Here is a 20,067-nt window from a genome sequence, read left to right as displayed (position 1 = left end):
AAGCTTTGCAGAAGAAGGAAAATTCCTCTTGGTCTCTGCAGGGGATTAGCAGAAGCTTTGGGTCATGGGATCAATTAACTATATATAAAGGCAATGCAGTGAAGAGACGGTGTTCCATTTGTAGATAGAATTGCATTGAACACAGAACATCAGAAATGTCAACTTTAATACTAGCTTCCATTCTTCTGTGCATTTCCTCCCAAGAACTCACCAAGATCTGTCCTGAAGTGATGTGGATGAGCCCCTTCTGAAGTCTCATCTCAAAGTTTCATTTCCCTTGTGGTGAGAAACGTTCTAATTTCAACTCCCAATGCATTGCTGAGTGTATTAATTTGCTCTCCTACTAATACTGTTCAGCTACTTAAAATACTTTTTTTCTCATTTCCATTTTTCCCTTCCCCAAAGGGTTCTCAGGGTTAATTTTGCCCTTTGCTTTATCTCCTCTGAGAAGACAGAGTTTCCTGCACACAATTGCTCTAAGCCCTCACTTGCATCTTGTTCAGTTTAAAGTCTTGTCTTTTTTTTTATTTTAACCTGGGTGAGCAGAATGGTATCAGGCAATGAGATAAAAAAACCTGACCTTTGGCTACATAGTTGCAATCAATAATTGAGATGCCTGTAATGAAATAACATCATTGCCAGCAGAACTCCCTTCCCTAGGAGCAACACTTTTTACTCCACAGTTCTTGTAGTTGGTGGGGATGGTGCGGAGAAAAGAAAAAAAAATGCTTAGCGCTTTTTTTTTTTCCACCCAGGTGTCACACCAAAAAACCCCAACTATTAGCTGACTGATCTTCCTAGTGATCATTCAAGAACAATTCCAGTCCTGAACATAGCCTGGGCTGATAAGCATCTCTTACTGAGTCTGGGATCTATTTATTAACTCTGCTGAAGCACTTGCAAATGACAAGCACTTGACTATCATCCTGACCTCAGCTGAAGTCACTGGGAGCTCAGTCTGAGCATAACTTACTCTTGTTTTAGCCTAAACCTACCCAAAGCCTCAAAAGAGCACCAAAACCAACAGGAGAATGATTGGGAGTAATGCTGAGCAACTGGTTAAGTGTGCTCTGTTGTGGATACATGTCCAGACAAACCTGTGCAATGTTTTCAACAATTGAGATGGACACCAGAAAATCCTCAGCTTCCCTGAAGAAGATACAGTGTTTTAACCCTCTGGAGAAGGAATTTTGATTAAAAAAAAAAAAAAAAAGTAAAAAACCAACTGGAAGATGCTTTTTGCAGGCTGGATGGGGCAACATCCCCTGGTTTCTCTTGCTGAGGGCCATATACAGCCTTAAGGGCTCTGCTGTACTTAGGTTCCAAACACACAGCAGGCTTTCTGCTGCACACCAGGAGGATGACTAATTCAGAGACATTCTGGATTATAGTGCCACACATATATCAGCCAGTGCCAGGTGAAGAAACATGCTGTTTAAGCACAATTTCGACAATTCTGGTACTGAGCAGAAGACCAAGAGAGCTGCTGCCCTTTAACAAAAAAAGAACAATCCAGTTTTCTTATTGTAATAGTGCATAGTTGTTTGCTCTCTTCAGTCCCTGAGCAATCCAACACAGACTAACTCAGTTGCCTCTGGATATTGCTACAGCTCCCATCAGGAGGCTGGCTGCTGCTAGTACAGATCATGAAGTGCCATGTCCATTCACTTTTTTAATGCCTCTAGGGATAGTGACTCCACCACTTCCCTGTTCCAATGCTTAACCACTCTTTCAGTGAAGAATTTTTGTTCCCAATATTCAAGATGAGCCTACCCTGGCACAACTTGAGGCCATTTTCCCTTGTTATGTCAGTTGGTTGCCTGGAGGAAGAGAACAACCCTCACCTCACCACAACCTTCTTTCAGATAAGTTTTAGAGAGTGATGAGGTCTTCCCTTAGCCTTCTTTTCCAGGCTAAATTTCCCCAGCTCCCTCAGCTGCTCCTCATAGGATTTATGTTCAATCCCCTTCACCAGCTCCATTTTACTTCGCTGGGCACACTGCAGCACCTCAATGTCTTTCTTGTCGTTCTTTCACCGCCTCTCTCAGGGCTCGGCCATGCAACCAGTACACCTGTCCAAGCTGTGGGCTGCCAACTTTTCCAAGAGAATGCTGTGGGAGACAGTGCCAAAGGCTTAATGAAATCTGAGTAGACAACATCCACAGCCTTTCCCTCATCCACTAAATGGAGCAGTTAAGGGGCTAAAGTTCTTTAAAAAATGGTTATTGAAGAATATTTAACCCTATTTCAATCTATATCTGCAACAGAGTGATACCACAAAAGCCCCCACAAAAATTAAAATCAAGGGAGCTCATTGTCTTACCATCAAAGAAATAAACATGGGTACATAATCCACTGGCAAACAAAATGCTTTGTAATACTACCAGTGAAGACCATAGGATGGTACTTTTCATTTGTAGAAGTTGGATAGATAGATCATATAACCATGAAGTTATGGAGGTATGCCACCACATTTTCCATCCAGGTAGAGACATCAGAGACCAAACTTCAACAGCTTATCAGTAGTAAAATGTATATTACCAGATGTATTTGAAATAGGCCAAGAGGTTGAAAGATTATGAGGGTGAGTAGTTGGGTGGATGATGGCTCACAGACTGAAACCATGATTGCAGAAACCTCATTTTTATTGGTACTAGTATTAAAAATATATATATATATTAAAAAAAATTAAAATCTGCCAGCCACGTTTTTGGGGGTGCAATTGCACATAAAGTATTGATTTTAATTACATATTTGTCTGCAACTAGATTGCTTTGGTCCTGATTTTAGCCCTTGCTTGGCAGTTTGCCTGGAATAATACAACGAAGATTACATTCAGACGAGAAAAATGTTACCGAGGCATTTGCTGCAAATATTTGTGCTGATAAAAGGGAGCTGAAGAAACTGCATAGCTTTCAAAAAGGAAAATAAAAGTTCTTTTTCCTTTAAAAGCCATGATAATTAATCTTAAAACATTTTGAATGTTCCCACTTTTTGACAATGTGACCCTGAGAGATTTTACTTCAGCTGTGTAATGTGCACTCCCTCACACCTATATTGAAAAATAAAATTAAAATTAAAATTAAAATGCACTTTTTAAACATTTATTTGTTGTTGCACAACAATAACTTTGTTTTTCCCACTCAAGTCACAAAGAAAATGTAACTCTTTGTAAATGTAAATCAAGTAACCTTGAGAACAGAATCTTTTGATTTGAGAAAGATGTATGCAATATAATGCAAAAATACCCCAAACCAACATTTTAGCAGAGCCCAGAATAAAGCAGCTTATTTACAGTGATCAAACAATGCCCCTGAAGGCTGTAATTAAAGAGCTTGTTGTCTTTGAAACCACCTTTTCTGGAATGCTACTTTGTTCAATAAAAAGCACATTTATATCCTTTCATAAGCTCATCTCCAGTTTGACAATCTGTGTTAGTAACCGCCATGATCAGATCAAAGCAAGCACCACAACTGGTTCAATATCTTTTCCCTCCACCTTTCCTAAAATGTTAAACAGCCACACCACCATCCTCCCTAACGTAAGCCCTTTATTTGATTTATTTCTCATTATAGGTACAATAAGAGCATTTTCGTATTAAAAACAGCAATATGAACTATAAATACAGTGAATGCCTGAGATGGAGGATGTCATTCTTCATGTCAGGGCACGTGACAGTACCACTGAGATAAATATTTTATAACACAAGGTGGAACAATAAAATATCTCAGTAATACATTCCTTTTTCTTCCCAGCAGCTTGGAGCTGCATTGGGTGACTAGTCTCAGAGTGAACGCTTCACTGATGCTGACAGGAAGCACGGCTCACCATCAGGCCCGTGAGTAAACAGCAGCAGTACATCACTGGGGTGGAACTCCCTTTTGCCTAATGCCTCCGGGCAGCTTAGCGTGGAGGGCCAGGGAGAGAGATTCCAACGAGACGAAAGACTTGACTATGGTGGCACAGAGGATTATTCAGCAGGGGTGAAGCTCAGGCCCAGGCTGGCTGACTCCCAGTCTCACAGCCTGTCTGCTACAGGGTGCTGCTAAGCACTTCCAAGTATCCCCCATTCTTTTTCTCCTTTTTCTTTCTCTTTTTATTTCTTTTGACAAAGACCAAGCTTTTTTCCTAACAAAACCAAATTACTTTGGAGGCCAAACACTAGGCATTGACTCCCTAGTCCCATGAGTTTGAATCCTTGAAGGAAAATATTCTCCCTTTCATGTCTCAGTAACACTCACTGAATTCATTGCAGCTGGCAGACTGAGCAGTCTTTGAAAGGAGATCCAAAGAACCGTGAACCTGGCTGCTTAGCAGGGAGATGAAAGATCTCCCTACATCTCCTGAAAGAGTAGAACTTTGTCCCCATGTCCTTTTCCCAGTGCTCCTTTCTCCACTATTAAGTTGTCATCGGTTGCCCATATGGGTGCTGTCTTCACTATCAGAGGTGACTCTTGTTTCAGGGGCGGGTGGAATGGTTCTGCTTTCACATAAAGGCTCACAATAGCCCATTTTCCCCTGCAACATAGCTCAGCTGAAATCACAGGTTTTTTAAGGCTTCTGCAGGCTCTCAAAGTAATATGAAGGGCATAATGGATCTATAATTAGTGTCAATAAAAAAGATATCATTCTTTATGGGCATTATTTGGGGTTAGCCAATTGTTCAGAGTTTATGCTCTTTGGCAAGAAGAGAGATCTATTTTAAAGTTTTAGGGAGGAGAGTTTTGCTTAATCATTTTAATCATTTTATACTCTGATTAAGCAGAAGGAAAAGCAAACAATTTCTGATGTGGAGACGTTAGGTGGCTTTTCTTCCCAGTCACATACCTCCTGAGAACCAAAGATGCTCAGCAGCCTGATGGATTTCCCCCACTAAACTCAAATAATCTAACATCTTGTAGGTAAGAGGCTGGAAATCATGCACAATGACAGGCAAAGGAAGAAGCATGCCCCAGCTTCTCTCTCTAACCCCAGGCTGTGAGACAGGCTGCAAACAGGATAAAACACCTGTATGGCTTTTATCCACTCCTCTCTTCCAACAGAAGAAGGTGCCCCCATTGAGAATGGCAGAGCCCAGCTCCCTGGTGCATAGATGGTGCTCCAGATGCCTGAGGATAGCAGTGGTCATGAAGGCAGCGTGAATTTGAGTGGAAGATCCTTTGTCCTGTGACAGAGCAACTCATTGGGCTTTCTAAAAACTCTTCTCTCTTCAACAAGTCTCAAGCAACAAAAATCTTTAACTTTGATCAGTTTGGGACACAAGTCTTCCAAAAGATTCTATGCAAAGATGCATCTTATCTAGATCATACCTACTTAGGCTGCAAAGGATCTGATTTTTGCCAGCACAAAACCATCAAAAAACAAAAGCCATTAAGATTTATCTTTTGCCATATAAAGTCAAACTTTAAATGTCAAGCACTTTAAGCCATTTCAATCACAATGGACTTTTAAAAAAAATTACTTCTGCAGTTTCTGATTTATTCCTTTCCTGATAGGTTTATGGACCTTTTTTCTTTATAAATGCATTCTTCTGATTCTCATCTATCCAGAGTCTCACGCACTGCATGTGGCAGCAGAGCTTTCTGCATGCAGCACCCACTATAACGGAAAGAGCAAGTGAAACCACAGCTCCCAATGAAACACCTCTGGCCTTTTATTTGGGTTTACACAAATGAGTCAGAATTACTACAGCAGTGAAGACAATGCCCAAACCTGATTTTGAACAGCATTAGTCACTGTTATAGCTGTTCATGATTTATTTAGTCTTATTAATTTTCTTTACAGTGTTAATTACTTTGAATTAAAGTATGTTTTTTCACATCTATGTTCAACAGAAAAACTATATTTTGTTGGACTAGGCTTAGGAAGGCTGCTCAAATTGAGTTGTAGGATCAGGTCAGAGTGCAGAGCACTTCACAGGTGCAGTCCAGAACCGGAAACATGTTTAAGCATCTTCTCCTGCTGAGATCAGAGCATGATGCCCCTTGTGCCACTAATGTGTGTCCAAGGGAGCTAACCAGAAACAGTGGACCTGGACAAATGTCACGTTCCTTCATGAACAGATTACCAGGTTCTTGAATAACAAGTTTTTCCACAAAAGCCCTGTAACTCAAAACCAGTGTGTGGTCATGGACTTGTGTGTCCTGGGATGTTTATCCCAGGACCTTCTCTCCTATGCAATTTAACATAGTTGTCCCTTCATCTTTCCAGAGCCTGAGTTTGTGAAAATTGTCTTGGTTCTTTTATAGGTTTTTTATAGGTTCATGGGAAGGAAAACAGGGCCTCTCCTGCTGCAGACCTCCTCCTCACATCCCTGGAGCCCAAGTGCAATGACAGCAGGGGAGCTCTCTGCTAGAGGAAGCCATCACATCAAGGAGCTTCAGCAAGCCAAGATAAGCAGTTGACCCCTGCATTGAGACAAACCAGGCAATTTGGGTATTCTGCCTACCTCCTGAGCCATCCATAGGGAGGCCCAAAACTGAATGTCACAGAAAGAAAATCCCCTCAAAGGAGATCCTCAAATCAGTTTCATCCTGAGTGCCAGCTACCCAGGGTCAGATTTTTCTCACTGTGTCTGGAGGACTCATTCCATTGAGGGCAGCAGTATGAATAAAATGAGCAATATTTGACCCATAAAAGTCAGGGTTTTTTCTCATGTTGCATTCACTGAAGAACACTTTCTTTCTTGTTTAGAATAAAACAGGCTTTTGAAGCATCTTGAACAAGTGCAGGAGAGTTTCAGTGGTTTGTATTAATAGAGAAAATTTACCAACATGATCCAACTACTGATCACAAAAGAGAATCCAAGCTATCTGTTATTCTGGCTGTACTTAAGGCTCTTGCTCCTACTTGCTCAATCAAGAGGAACAGAAACAACTGTATTCAAAGGAAAACACCCTTCCATTTTTTGATAGGTTTGGCTTCTCTATCTTTAAAAAAAGGACACAAATTAGTAAGTGAAAGAACTGTACCACAAGTTTCACCCATTTTGTGTGCAGTTCTCCCTTGTCATGCACTCTATGGAAAGTCCACCCAGTAAATGCAGAGACCATTTTTAATGATATTTCACCTCTGAGAAATACAGCCCTAACTATATTCATCAAAGCTGTCTATGCTAGGCCTCTGTTTAAATTACTTGTTACTTTTTGTAAGAAAAAGTAGCTTTATTAATCCTGAAGAGGCAGTTTGCTTGTTCTATTTGTACATATTAAAGACTGCATATCCTAGCCTTCATCAACTCATTGGCTTATCACACTTGATAAGGGAGCAGGATTTGTTCTCTCTAGGTTGGCTTAGAAACAGTAAAAAAAAATCGACCCTATGTGATCATTTTCTAACCCTTAGTGTTGAGAGATATTTCTTGTCTAAATTAGGACTTGGGGCAGCTGAGATTGGGTAGATAAGAATTCCTTTTGTGTTCAGTTTGCCTAGCTACAGTAACAGGGTTAAGAAGACTTTTTGAACTCTGTTGATGGCCAGCAGAGCCCACCACTTCCCTGAAATGCTTGTAGAAATGCACGCTGGAAAGATGCCGTTTCCCAGTCACAGAAGCAGAGAGAGTGAAACTGAAAACTGCAGAGACAGCAAGTGACGGTATACAGCCAGCAAGAGGAACTATGAGTCATGTTGGTTTTAGTTCACCAAAGTGAGTTTTGAAATGGAACTATTCACCCAAATGGTTTTGTTTGGCATTGCTTCTCATGCAGCTGTCAGAGAGCACCAAACATTGCCCAGAGGAGGAATCCCCACTTGTCAATTCTAAGAATCTTTAGATCCCTTAGGTCTGGAAGGACATTAACCAAGGACGTACATGTGACCCCAGAGTTGCCTCTTCCCAATATTTTCCCCCTGCACAGACCTGGCACTTTTCCTGAACCCCAGAGACAGGAGTACCACAGCTACAGAATGCTGCTTCACTGCACACCCAGCCCAAAGATGTGGAGGCTGCTGGCTTAGCATTCCCTTCTCCTCAGGGGAGTGCAGAATTTCCTAATATGTTTCACAGGTCTGTTGTAAAAGAGGGGATGTCCTGGAATTGCAATTTACACAACACACATGCTGTTTGCAAACAACTGAACTGCACAGCAGAGCTACAAACTCTCCGTGCACTCTGGCAAGTCCCAACCCGTGAAGAAATGGGGAATACCACTACTGATGTAGGTGTTTAGGTGGAGCAAGAATGGGAAGACTGTGGGTAGCCCAATGACAAGAAACAGCAACAGAATAGGTGCCTTGAGCGGTTCTTCATTTTTCACAATTAAAGTTGGCACTTTTTACTGTTCTGCCACTGGTTAAATTAAGCCTGCAAAATATTAAATTCAAATACCCATAAAGTAATTATATCAGTATTAAAAAAGACATAATTTTTGCAACATAAAGAATAAAGATGAAAGCCCACACTTGCATGCTATCTGTAAAAATCAGTGGTCAGACAGTACTTACCTCACTAAGTATCAATATTTACTAAAATGTTCAAAGAAAGATATTTGATCAATCAAATTGGTTCCCAATGGAGATTCAGCAATTTAATTTTTTAATAACTTATTCTAATGAGCTATTAAATTGTCGTGTACTTCAGTCTGCACTGTAGTTCCTTTCTAATCAGTGCTGATTACCAAGTTATTTGTATCTGGCAGACTTGCTTTCATTTTATAATCATCCTTCCTATTCCCTTCAGAGATTCAACAGTACAGTCTAGCTTCTGTAGCAAGGACATTATGTCTGCAGAGTCCAAAGCAGCTGCCCTGAGAGGTATCCCTGGCATTTGGAGAATTACCATCTCCTTTCGTCCGTGTTTCTATTTTCAAACCAGGGATGACAATAATTTCTCTACTTCTGTATGGTCTTTCGAATATGATGATGAGAAGCATTTCAGAAAAACTCAGGGCTGTTACTAACACCCCACGTTTCTGACTCTGCAAAGCATCAGACAGTGGTAGGTGATGGCTGCAGGTTGGGTCTCTGACAGTGAAGCCACACACAGCTGGAGGAACAAAGGGAATAGGAACATGGGAGTGTGAACAAGCTCCTCTAACCTTAAGTATCCTGCCTAGAGGCAAACTGGTAAGGCTTCAACCAACCCTGAAGTCCAGGCGTAGCATGAAAATCACTGATATCATTCAAGGATATGCTTTCCTCTTCTTCATGCCAAGAACAGAGACATAAACTTCCTCAGAAAGGTTCCTAGATCATAGTATTCACTACCAACAGCAAAAATTCAACTGCCCATAGCTTTTCTAGCTGAAAGTATTCCACATGGAAGCAGGGTCTATAAAGTTGTGTCCATTTGCAGTTTGGGGAACTACAGTTAAATATATCATATTCCATTAATATCAGCAGGAACATAATTTTTTATAGGCCAGTAGAGAGACTAATGGTAGAATGAGTGCACACAGCATATGTTTTCTACTTGCTCTCCACTGGGAACAGTAGCAGGCAGGCTTGGGTCTGCAAAGAGAGACCTAGATTGTATTTGGTGTAACATGGATATAGAATGGATTCTTTCAGAGATGTTACCTTGCCAAAGGCAAGTAAATTCCCACTCTCTCCCTGGAGCTTGACTATGCAGCTTCTAATAAAAATACCTCACCACATGGAAAACATCCATCCTCACAAAGCATTACACTTTCCTTATGCTTCCAGAGGTGCTGAAAATCTGTCAAGAACTGTAAGGTTAGTTTGCAAGTCCTATATTTGCAAAATCATTAGACCTAAGTGCAGTGTGTGAAAAAATGTTACTTCTAGATAGAGTAAATGGAGAGTTTTATCCCCACAGATCACCGGAGAAGAGCAGTGAATCAATTACACTGTGCTGTCATCTTATCACGGGGCTTGCTGTAATCTTTGGTTGGCTGCTACAGCTTTGATGTGGCAGCTCTAATGGGTGCAGTAGACCATGACTTACTCCTTTAGCCATTCTATGTACCTGGCTAAGTTGATATTAAGAAACTTTGCCCTTTTTGGGGGAGGTTGTGGAGAGGGGAATATACATTAGCATTTACATATATGAAAATTCTTCCTATTTTAAATTCTTACAGAGGAAAATTCATTCTCCCTGGTGATGGATCAGTTACAAACAATCACATGTAACACTTTACCAATCGATCTTCTCCCTCACTATCTGCATATTGTGCTGAGAATGGTTACAGATTCCTATGAAATCCCATTCCACAAAACCACTTAGCTGATCATTTAGCTGTAGCCATTTGGGAGCTATTACAATCAGTGCACAAATGCTCAGATTTGGTCCCCGCAGCCACAGCAATAAACCCATGTTCCCTGCCGATACACTTGCCATTACCCACACTGTGATTGCTGGTGTGCTGCATGGGGTAAGAGAGATCAAAAAGGTTGTTGCATGGGCAGAGGGATCTGCCTGAGGAAGGACTAAAGAGTAGTTGTCCTAATGGAAACTTGAAGTGCTCAAAGTGGCCCATTCTCCTGTTTAGCAATATAACAGGAGTTACTTCAGACTCTCTTTGAAGCACTAGTCTTGCAACAGAAAATGTAATATAAATCATAATGCAATCACAGAAAAATGTGTTCACCCCAGCTGCTAGGTACAGAAGGGAGCAAAATATTCAGGAGAGATCTGACACAGACAGAGAGCTCAGGGAAGGAGGGAGAGAAAGGAAGGTAGGGCCTGGCCTGAGAAGACCTTTTGTAGCCCTAGACCCTGCAAGCCTATCAGGAACCGAGTGTCTCAAGAATCTCAAGCTTCCTCTGAAGCAAGGAAGAAGAGGAACCCACAGAAGCCTACTATAGGACATTGGTTTCTCTAGGTACTTGCAAATATTCTTGGGATATGCTAGCTGTGAAGGGCAAGGAGCCAAGTAGAATGTATCAGTCTTGCTTGTTGTATAAACCAGAGACTCATACACAGCTGTCAGTTCTGCAGCTGCTGTGCTGGTGGAACACAGATGACAACAGCTGAGAAGCCACCAGGAGCAGAGGACAGGAAGAGGTGGTGCTGCTGAAGACCAAAAAAGCATGAGAGCAGCACAAGGGCTGTCACTTTTTAATGCTATTATTCTCAGGTCTCTAGAGCACATACCGTCCCCTCCCAAGGGTAGTCATCAGTTAATAGCCTTTTCCTTTCACATGTGAGGAATTGCTGCAGAATGGTCTGTGGGCTAACTCACCACTGTTTTCCTCCTCATGTGGAAGGGTTTAGACAGTAAACGGAAGCACAAACTGAAATTGGCTACAAAAATGTACTGGTATAAGTTTTACCATCCATGAGCAACAGGATGCAGAATGTAGGTACTCAGAAACCTGCAGACAGCTGGGCTACCATCACTTTATCATAGAATTTTGTGTGTGTATATATATATATATATATATATACACCTCACAGTATTTTGTGTACACATATACATACATATATACATATACATATGTATACTTATGGATGCCTACATGTACGTATGCATACAACTTGTTGTCATATCTCCTGCTTCCTAGCTGTGTGAAAAGAGACATATGCAGTGGCTACTACAGCTTAAGGAGGAGATCTTCCATTCTTTAGTTTTAATTCTACTCTTCATCACTTAGGTGGTAGCTTTCTTACCAAGAACCTATTTCAGCCACAGCTGTTGGACCAGTTTAGAAGACAAAACTTAAACAGGCCAATAGCAAAGTTCAGAAAAAGAGTATTTTCAAAGGTTTCTGGTAATTTTAGCTAAGTTTATTTCCCAGAACACTTTTCTATGTACCAGTATTATTCATAGGTAGTTTCCAGAACAGCTAGGATGGGCAAACTGGAGTATATGGACAGTACACTATCATCACAGATTCAGTGTGCCCTTTCCCATTTCCTTTCTGCCCAAAGAGACTGTTGACATGGAAAGAAAAATCACCCACTCTGGCCACAGCTACTGATTGCCAGTCAGAATTTCCATGGGTACCTCCTCTCTCCTTCTACTATGGAGCAGCATGGAAATATTTAGATTGATGTAAAGATAGATGTTGTGGATCCTGAAGAGGGTGCTTGGCTGAAGCTGAAGCAGACTTCAGCTCATTTCATGAAGCCCTCTCTGTTTTATCAGTTGGACCCCAATTTTTCCCTTTCGGTGGCATGGAGGTAACTTTCTTTTTCTAGGCTGATACATGGGCTTGACATGATATCTTCACTATCATTGAACAAAGTCCATGCCCAAACCAAGAGCAGATTTTTCCTTCCAATGCAAGCCTCTTTAACACCTTCTGAGTGTATTTCGTGCACAAGCAGAGCACTAAAAGCATCATAAAAATAGATCTGCAGCAGGAAAATCCAGTAAAATATTACCCCTGTGTTGCTCCTGTACAGCTCATACTGACTCCTTTGCATTGTTGAACACCTGAAGTGTCCCCAAATACAGGACAGAATTTCAGGAAAACCTTATGGACCCTCATGGTCACTTTCCAGACTCCCTGTCTCTTTATTTCTGAGTCAGAAGGTACCTCCCCATGGCAGCCCCAGAAGTGCAAGCTGGATTTAATCAATTAACCTCTGTGAAGTGATTTGCAGTTGCTGGATTGATGGCTCTGTGTAAGTGCAAAGCAAATTCATGTCTTATTCCAGTACTCTTTTCAGGATATGATGAGTACTAACTGCATTTTCATTTTCACTGCCAGTGAGAAGACCGAATGCACGCTGCAGCAAAGACATTTCCAAAGCCATTGATAAAACATTCTTCACCTGGGAGGAAACTGCTAGGAGACAACTCCATGAGCATCCTCCCCTCTGCCTCCCCCACATTCCAGTCCAAAGGGGGGCCTGATGTCAAACACAGGCTTGCAAACCCTGCCAGAAAGCACTTGATGCTCACCTTGACAATAGATGCCTGACTGGATTTGGAGGACCCTGGGAAGGGCTCTGAGGTCCAGAGAATGAATGAACTTCTCCAGGGAAATGGCCATGGTCCGAAGCACTGTAGCATGTGGGTTTGGCATGTAAAGACCAGTGAAAAGCTCTGGAGGCAGCAACACTCTCAACCTGGTGCAGGCTGTGCTTGGGAGTGCCGCAGCAGAGGGGAGGAGTGGCATAGGGAGGTGCTTCTGCTTCCTTCTCTCTTTGGCTGCTTCCTCCCCTGGGTGCAGCTGGAGTGGAGTAAGGCAACTTGTGACCCCGTTGGCTGGCTCCGGTACCCACACCCACCAAGGGTCTGTGCCAGGCTGGGAGATGTGGGAGGTTGCTGTGGGTACTGAGCTCCAGAGGGGGAAGGGGGATCTGCTACAAAACTCCATTTTGTCAGTGATGGTTATTGACCCTGTGAAAAGAAGATAATGACTATCAGCCCTGCCTAGAGTGGGGAAAAAACCCACCATGTCTGGGTAGGGTTTTGTTGGTTTGTTGGTTTATTTTTCCTCTTGGAACACAGCAAAATAGTTTGGTGGTTTTTTGCTTCAAAACCATAAATACCCTTTGAAGAAAAGAAATTAACCACTTTGCTGTCTTAAATATTTCATCTTGATTTAAGACATACAAATAGAATACAAATTACTTCATCCTGTAAATGGACATTTAAACACAATGTTGCTAGGCAAAATGGCTAACATTTTTAATGCCCCAATGATTTGTGGTAATTTGATTTTGAGACACTGCAACTGGGAAGGAATTTTAAGAGACTACTGCCCAGTACCAGGTGAAAATCAAACTGCACTGAAGACAAACCCCCAGCACTGGTCCCAGCTCTGCCATTCTGAGCTTGATCAAGCACTGTTGTTTCAGTAGGACTCTTGTGAAGAACAAGGCCATAGTAAATAAGCAGCAGACTCAGATCATGAGGAAAACAGAAGTGACTGTGATTTCATGTTTGTTTGCACTGCTCTCCTGGCTCCCTGAAGGGTCAGGGAAAGTAGAAAGCATGACATTGTGGCAAAACAGTAAGATAATCAACCATTTATTTTCAAAAAGCTTGCTAGCTTCATTTCATCTATATGTAATATTTTGCAGGAGACATATTAAAAACTTCACATATTAAACTCTCATATTCTTAGAGTGGGTGCACTAGCCTTTGAGGTGCCAGGCTACCTATAGAGTTTGAAAAGTTTGTTAACTTGGTCTTAACAAATATTTCTCCAGAGAATATGAAATAGGTTTTATAAGTGGGGAGTCTGCAGGTGCAGAGCTTACTATTGCCAGTTGTTAATGCTGCAGGTGCTACAGGAAAGAGGAGTAACAGGACTTTGGATCTAGCAGTCACAGATATTAGTAAAAGCCAAACTAGAGAACATGCACAGCCAACAACTCATCAACTATTCTAATGCAATACATCACTTATACTACCCTCCCAAGAAAAAAACATTTGAAATTAAGTAAATGTAATTGGTTTGCGAGAGAGCTGAGGAAAGCACATGTATTCAGTGGTAATCAAAAGACCCATAATGTAAAAAGCTGGTTCTTACCAGCACAAAGCAGTGAAATGTGTGAGTGGTTTCAGTTATTTCAGTGGGACATCTTTGTATTTTTAAAGATTATGTGTGCAACTCTAGCAATTCAAAGCCAAGTTTCTTGGTACCAGCTCCCAAGGCTGTGAGGTATTTTGCCAGTGCCAGCAGCTGGGCTTTACCTGTACACATTGTTTTGATCAATGGACAAAGAGCCCCTAAGGCCATTTGTACAGTTCCTCAATTCACTTGTATTTGGCTCTTCACTTTGGTAAGCCTGCCAGGAACAACACCACAAAAGAACATTTAATATGAATGGCAAACACACACACAAATTAATAAATATTTCCAAAATTGCTTGAATCCAACAAAGCAAATGCACAAACAGACATGGATCTCACACAAGAAAAATTCAGAACAAAACCTGGTTTATGCTGCTGAATCCAGCAGCCCAACAGCAGAAGAGAAGGCAGCTGCAACTCTGTGCTCCCACGGCCAACAAGCAGCATGCACTTCCAATAGGCACAGACACACGGATATATACAGCACCCACACACATAAATACACTGCCACACACACAAATCAACCTAGAGAGAAACCATAGCAAGCCCCAATGGCCTCATCCTGTTCTGCTTTCTGGCTGATTGATGTATTAGTGGGAAATACATGCATATGTATTAATGCAGTGAGGATCCCTCCAGCAGCTGAACTTAGGCACAGTCCATCCAGTGGCCTCTGATCCTCTGCCACTGGGACTTGCAAGTGGCTCTGGAGGTCCAGAGCCTCTGTAATGTGCCTGGAAATACCCCAGAAATACTTTTGGGCTTCCTCTATCTACTGTTATTCCTCTGTGCTTCTGTGTTTATCACATAACCTAACAAAACCAATCATTTTAGCTGCAGTGAAGGAACTAGAAAGGCACTTGTCTGAAACTGCAGTTTAAATCAGGAATGCTATCCACTGGTCATGTGTTATCAAAAGAGTGCCCATCTCTGCTAACACAGTGACTGGTAAATGAGAATCATTGACCTGTTCTTCCAAATGCTCTGCAGGAGCTTTTTCCAGTTTGATGTGTAATGCCAAGAGCAGAGGAAAATAATTTGCTATCTCCAAACCATCCTTGATCTCAGAGTGGGATATCATCACATTGTCATCATGGACTGCTGGTAATAAGGTAGCCTTTGGGGAGGTTTTCATATTGCAGACTAAATTCTTAGGAGGAACTTGACTAAGAAAAATTCCTTTTGTTTTGTCCAAGTTCCAGTATTGAAGATTAGGACAAGCTGCTGAAAAAATGTATGTATACTGTACTGAGAGGAGGCAATATCTGAGCCCATTCTTCCCATACGGAAAGAACAGAGTTCACAAGCCTCTCTTTACCCCATCTTCAGCTCTAAGTTATGGCATTCTTCACAAAGAGCCTGTCAGGACCTCAGCATTACCTCTGCCCTGTGAGAACCTGCAGGTAGCATCAGCTTGGCCACTCCATCTCTACTGCTTGCAATGGGGTGAAGTCAAGTTGCACAGCCAAACCTACAACACCCAAAGTGACCATGAGTCCTCATGCAGCCACAGTGTTGGCAGCTCCAGCTTCTCTGGAAGGTGCACACAAGCAGGGGCACACATCTCTCCAGGTGGAAAAGCCCTGCTTATTCCCTGAGGAGGTGGCCAAGAACCAGCTGTAGGGGAATGTGCCTGAAAAATAGTGGTCAGCTAATTCAGAAGGATGGGCACATGGGCAAAACACAGAATTTTGAAAACTATATCCAGGAATATTTTCTTACCTTGCTGGTGGGTTTAATTATTATTTTTCAGAAAGTCAATAAACTGTTCCAAGTTTCCAAAGAAAATCAGTTCTAAACCTGTGAAGGATTGCAATATTTTTCAAGCTCAGGCCATTCTTTAGATAAATGTGGCCATTAGTTGAGCTGCTTGAAGGGAAATTTAAAAACAATCCTGTAAATATGAAACGAAGATAAACTAAGATACAGGAAGATACACACCCTTTATTGAGCTTATAAACATAAGGGCAATGTATTTGATATAGCTGGCAGAACAGTAATTCCAAAGAGGAAAATGCTTTAGGGAAACTCAGAACAGCCAGGACCTGGGAGCAGGTGTGAGTGAGGCTGATATGGAATAGTTATGCTACCTTTTGAATCAAACTCAAGATACTGCAGGAAGTTCAATACACTTACATATTTTTTTCCAGTGTAAAGTTGTCATGGTTTAGGAATTATATTCTCCAGTTTAGTACTCCCACTAAAAAAAACACGCAATGCTTTCCCTCCCCACCCTCCAATTGGAGGCACAAAAGGCAAATATCACAGGCTGAGATAAGAACAATATACTGGAAACAGCAATTAGAGAAGAAAATTAACAGTAACAACAACAAAATTATTAATAAAAGTATATAAAAGAGAGAGTAATTCACATGTAAAAATGCTCACCGCAGATCCTGCAACAAGAAACAATACCAGATGGTCCCCCTGGCATGTTTATTTCAACCAGAAGGAACCCCTTCTCCTTGGAAACAGGAGCCCCTTTTCCCCTCCCCCAGCAATGATGTGAGGTGATATAGAATAACCTCAGTGTCCTGGCCATGGTCCTTCTTGGCTACTGTAAAAAAATGAACCCTGTCCTGACCAGAAGCAGTAAAAATGTAGAAACTCCACCTGTCATTAAAAATAGAGTCAGTCTAAGCTGTAGGGAATCCTCCCTGACACAGGTGCAATGAGCAGTGAAATAAGTGGTGAAATAATCTCCCAAGGGAACAAGTGGACTCCTGGAATGTTTAGGCCTTGAATAAATAAAGGACTCTACGACACCAAGAACAATTCTGATAAAGAAAGGGTCATCTATTCCTATGGGTGTTTAGCTGTAGTGTCACCCTTCATTTATCAGAATCTATGGTCTCAATAACTAAGTCAGGTGAACAGCATCATATTCAACTGCTCCAGAGGTGAACTGAGCATTAAAAGAAGCTACAGAGACTTTCAGGAGCTGTGGTCTTCCTCTCCTAACCCACACTGGTTCTGGTAATATCACTTGTTTTGCACAATCCACCCAAGAAGCACAACACTGAACTGACAGCCATGCCCTTCCAATGGCCCTTGTGACATAAAATGATGTTCTCAGCAGCTTGAACAAACTGTCCCCAATGAGAAAAAATCTAATGCCTACAATGCTATACCTAGATTAGTCCCAGAGAGACAGAGGCAGAATTGGCTAAAGACCTGACTGAAATATGAACTGTTGTAACATGCGTTACTACGTGATGGGTGGGTCTTTGTGTACAAGCTTTTTCTGCCACTTCAGTATGTATAGGTGGATAGGATTAATTGCCCAACAAAGCCAAAGGTGATCAGCTCTTAAGCACTGAAATAATTCCAGCCAAAGAAACCTAACTTTTTTAGCCTAATATTTAGGTTACTTGTCCTACAGGACCTGCAACAATTGCTTCCAATTTTACCTGAAAATATAAAGCACTCGTTGCACAGAATATTTCACCAACTCCAGAAGGCTGTTTTGGTTTTTTTAGCATTTTTTTAAACATTCTTTCTTCCATGGACAGCCGCTGCTCACACTCCCCCTAGGATGAGTCAATTCGGGTAGAGGACTTTTCAAATCTGCGGACAGAGGCAGAGAAAGATCCTGCTGGAAATTAAAATTAAGAGCCATGTTAAAAAGCAAGGATCATTACCCACAGAATTTTATACTGCTTCACCATCAGTTGAAGTCCTCAGATAAAGATAAAATCTGCCTTTCTAAAAATATAATCTTGCTCTGTTCCAAGTTTTTGCGCTTGGCATAAAAATGATTCTGTTGAAAATCCTAACACCTCCACAAAGCGGGTGGTCACCCTTGTGAATTGTGGTGGTTCCTGGCTCTAAAATCTTGGAACATTTTAATGTCCTGTGATTTTATTGTGAGCTTTCCTTTATATTTTCAGGAACTACGTTTTGAGTTCTTTGACATTTCCTCACAGTTTGACAGAAAGATCTCAGACGTGCTCTTCATATGAAATTTAAATGGCTTAGCAGGTATGAACAAAAAACTGTTAGTAAAAGTGCCTGAGCCCACAGGGTTGTTCACCAGTGTTTGACTCCAGTGAATAGTCTATTGAAGAACCAGGATACCCCAGTGCTTTTAAAAGAATTGAAGCACATGTACACATGTTACATTGTGAAAAAGAGTAAGTTTTTGGCTGACGTTTTATGAACTGAACAATAATAACCTGTGGGTATTTTCTACATTTTATTGAGCAATTCTGTACCTGCTGGAGTCAGAAAGATCTTTTCATTGATTTTAATAGAAGTTGGAGTAGATTCTTAATAAGGAAGAGTTATAGCTTTCAGCTGGTTGTGGCTTCCCATAGAAACACCTTGCTTATAACAGCATTTCAAGTTACAGTCTTGTGAAGAATATTGACATGAAGTTTTCCAAGGTTTCTTCAACAAAGAGTAATAGCTCTGTTTACACCAGTAAATTATAGAAAATATATCTCCAGAAATCTCTCCCCAATTGTTGGTAAGTGGGATTAGAATAATGGTCTTAATGCATTTAAAGTGTTAGCACCAGGTGTGTATTGAACACTCAGCCCCCTGAAAGGTTCGAGTGCTGCAAAGGCAGGCAGCTCTGCCAATGCTTTGTTCAACCACAGAGAAAAGGACACTATTTGAGATTTCTAAGCTCTACACCAGTATAGACTCAAAGCTAAAAATAGCCTTGAGAGTATAAAGTCTCAAGCTAAAAATTCCACCATCTATTGACAGGTATTAATGTTACCTGTCTTTATAAATGTATTAAGATGATTGATACTGAAGCGTTTATATAAGTATTTTGAAGATAAAGCAGAATGCAAATGTTTAATACAGTAGGAGTTCCAATACAAAGAAGCACCTGCCAAAATGACTGTTTATACAAAATGAGCCATCCAGGCCATCTTCAGCCAGTGCTACCACTTTTTATTTGACAGCACAGAACATGAACTCACTCTTCTAATGGAAATATTTATTGATCTGTGCATGGCATCACACTACAAAATCTATTCAGGCACTCTCAGTGTTCCAGTTTATAAGTTAATAAGCAGATATTAAATATATTTGGGTTCTATCTTCCATACTCAGTTTGGGGGTATCATTTTGCTTGAGTAGACTCAAAACAGAGAACTTACAACATAACCAGGGCTGCACGGAAAATCTATGGCAAAGCCATGGTCATGAGTTCAGATTCCTAAAACTCAGCCTGAGTCCTCTCACCACAGTATCAATATTTACTCTTTCTAAAAAAATATAGAATTTTACTCTCTGTAAAAAAAAAAAAAAAAAAAAAAGTCAAGCACATACTCCCAACTCAACATCCAAACTGTGTAAATTTCATTATCTATCTGGTTTCTATGGATTGTTGGCTATTTTTTTTTTTTTTTGGTGGGGAAAGAAAAAGGAGGCACAAATAAAAATAAGACATCCTACAGCTTTAGGGAGAAGCATGGGTCCATTAAATGGGTCCATTAAAGATGGAATAAAGATTTTGGGAGTAAAAATTACTTGAGATATCTTCAAATTACAGAAAGTGTTTTGAAATATATTTGGCATATCTTCAATTCATTTTTGACAGCTGGAGACACGTAGGAGAAATTTTTGAATTAATTTCAAATATCATTTTCTCCCTTTGTGATTTCTTGAGTGGGGTGGG

The 20,067-nt window shown here is 41.0% G+C and overlaps 1 protein-coding gene across 5 annotated transcripts in view; it reads right to left on the bottom strand.

Moving 5' to 3' along the window:
• The window catches only part of THEMIS (thymocyte selection associated), an 80,517-nt gene extending 67,286 nt beyond the window's left edge, over positions 1–13,231 (bottom strand). For all 5 annotated transcript variants that reach the window (XM_069010815.1, XM_069010810.1, XM_069010812.1 and 2 more), the window contains exon 1: positions 12,810–13,231. Coding sequence is in view for 4 of the 5 variants with exons in the window: in XM_069010810.1 (XP_068866911.1) it covers positions 12,810–13,227 (418 nt within the window). In the remaining variant the exon portion in view is untranslated. The remainder of the gene's footprint in view (positions 1–12,809) is intronic.
• Positions 13,232–20,067: the final 6,836 nt, after the last annotated feature.

The sequence above is a fragment of the Aphelocoma coerulescens genome, chromosome 3 (genome assembly GCF_041296385.1).
Source record: "Aphelocoma coerulescens isolate FSJ_1873_10779 chromosome 3, UR_Acoe_1.0, whole genome shotgun sequence".
Lineage (NCBI taxonomy): Eukaryota > Metazoa > Chordata > Aves > Passeriformes > Corvidae > Aphelocoma > Aphelocoma coerulescens.
The sequence above is the reverse complement of the archived record's forward strand: the minus strand, read 5'-3'. Positions and strand labels throughout refer to the sequence as shown.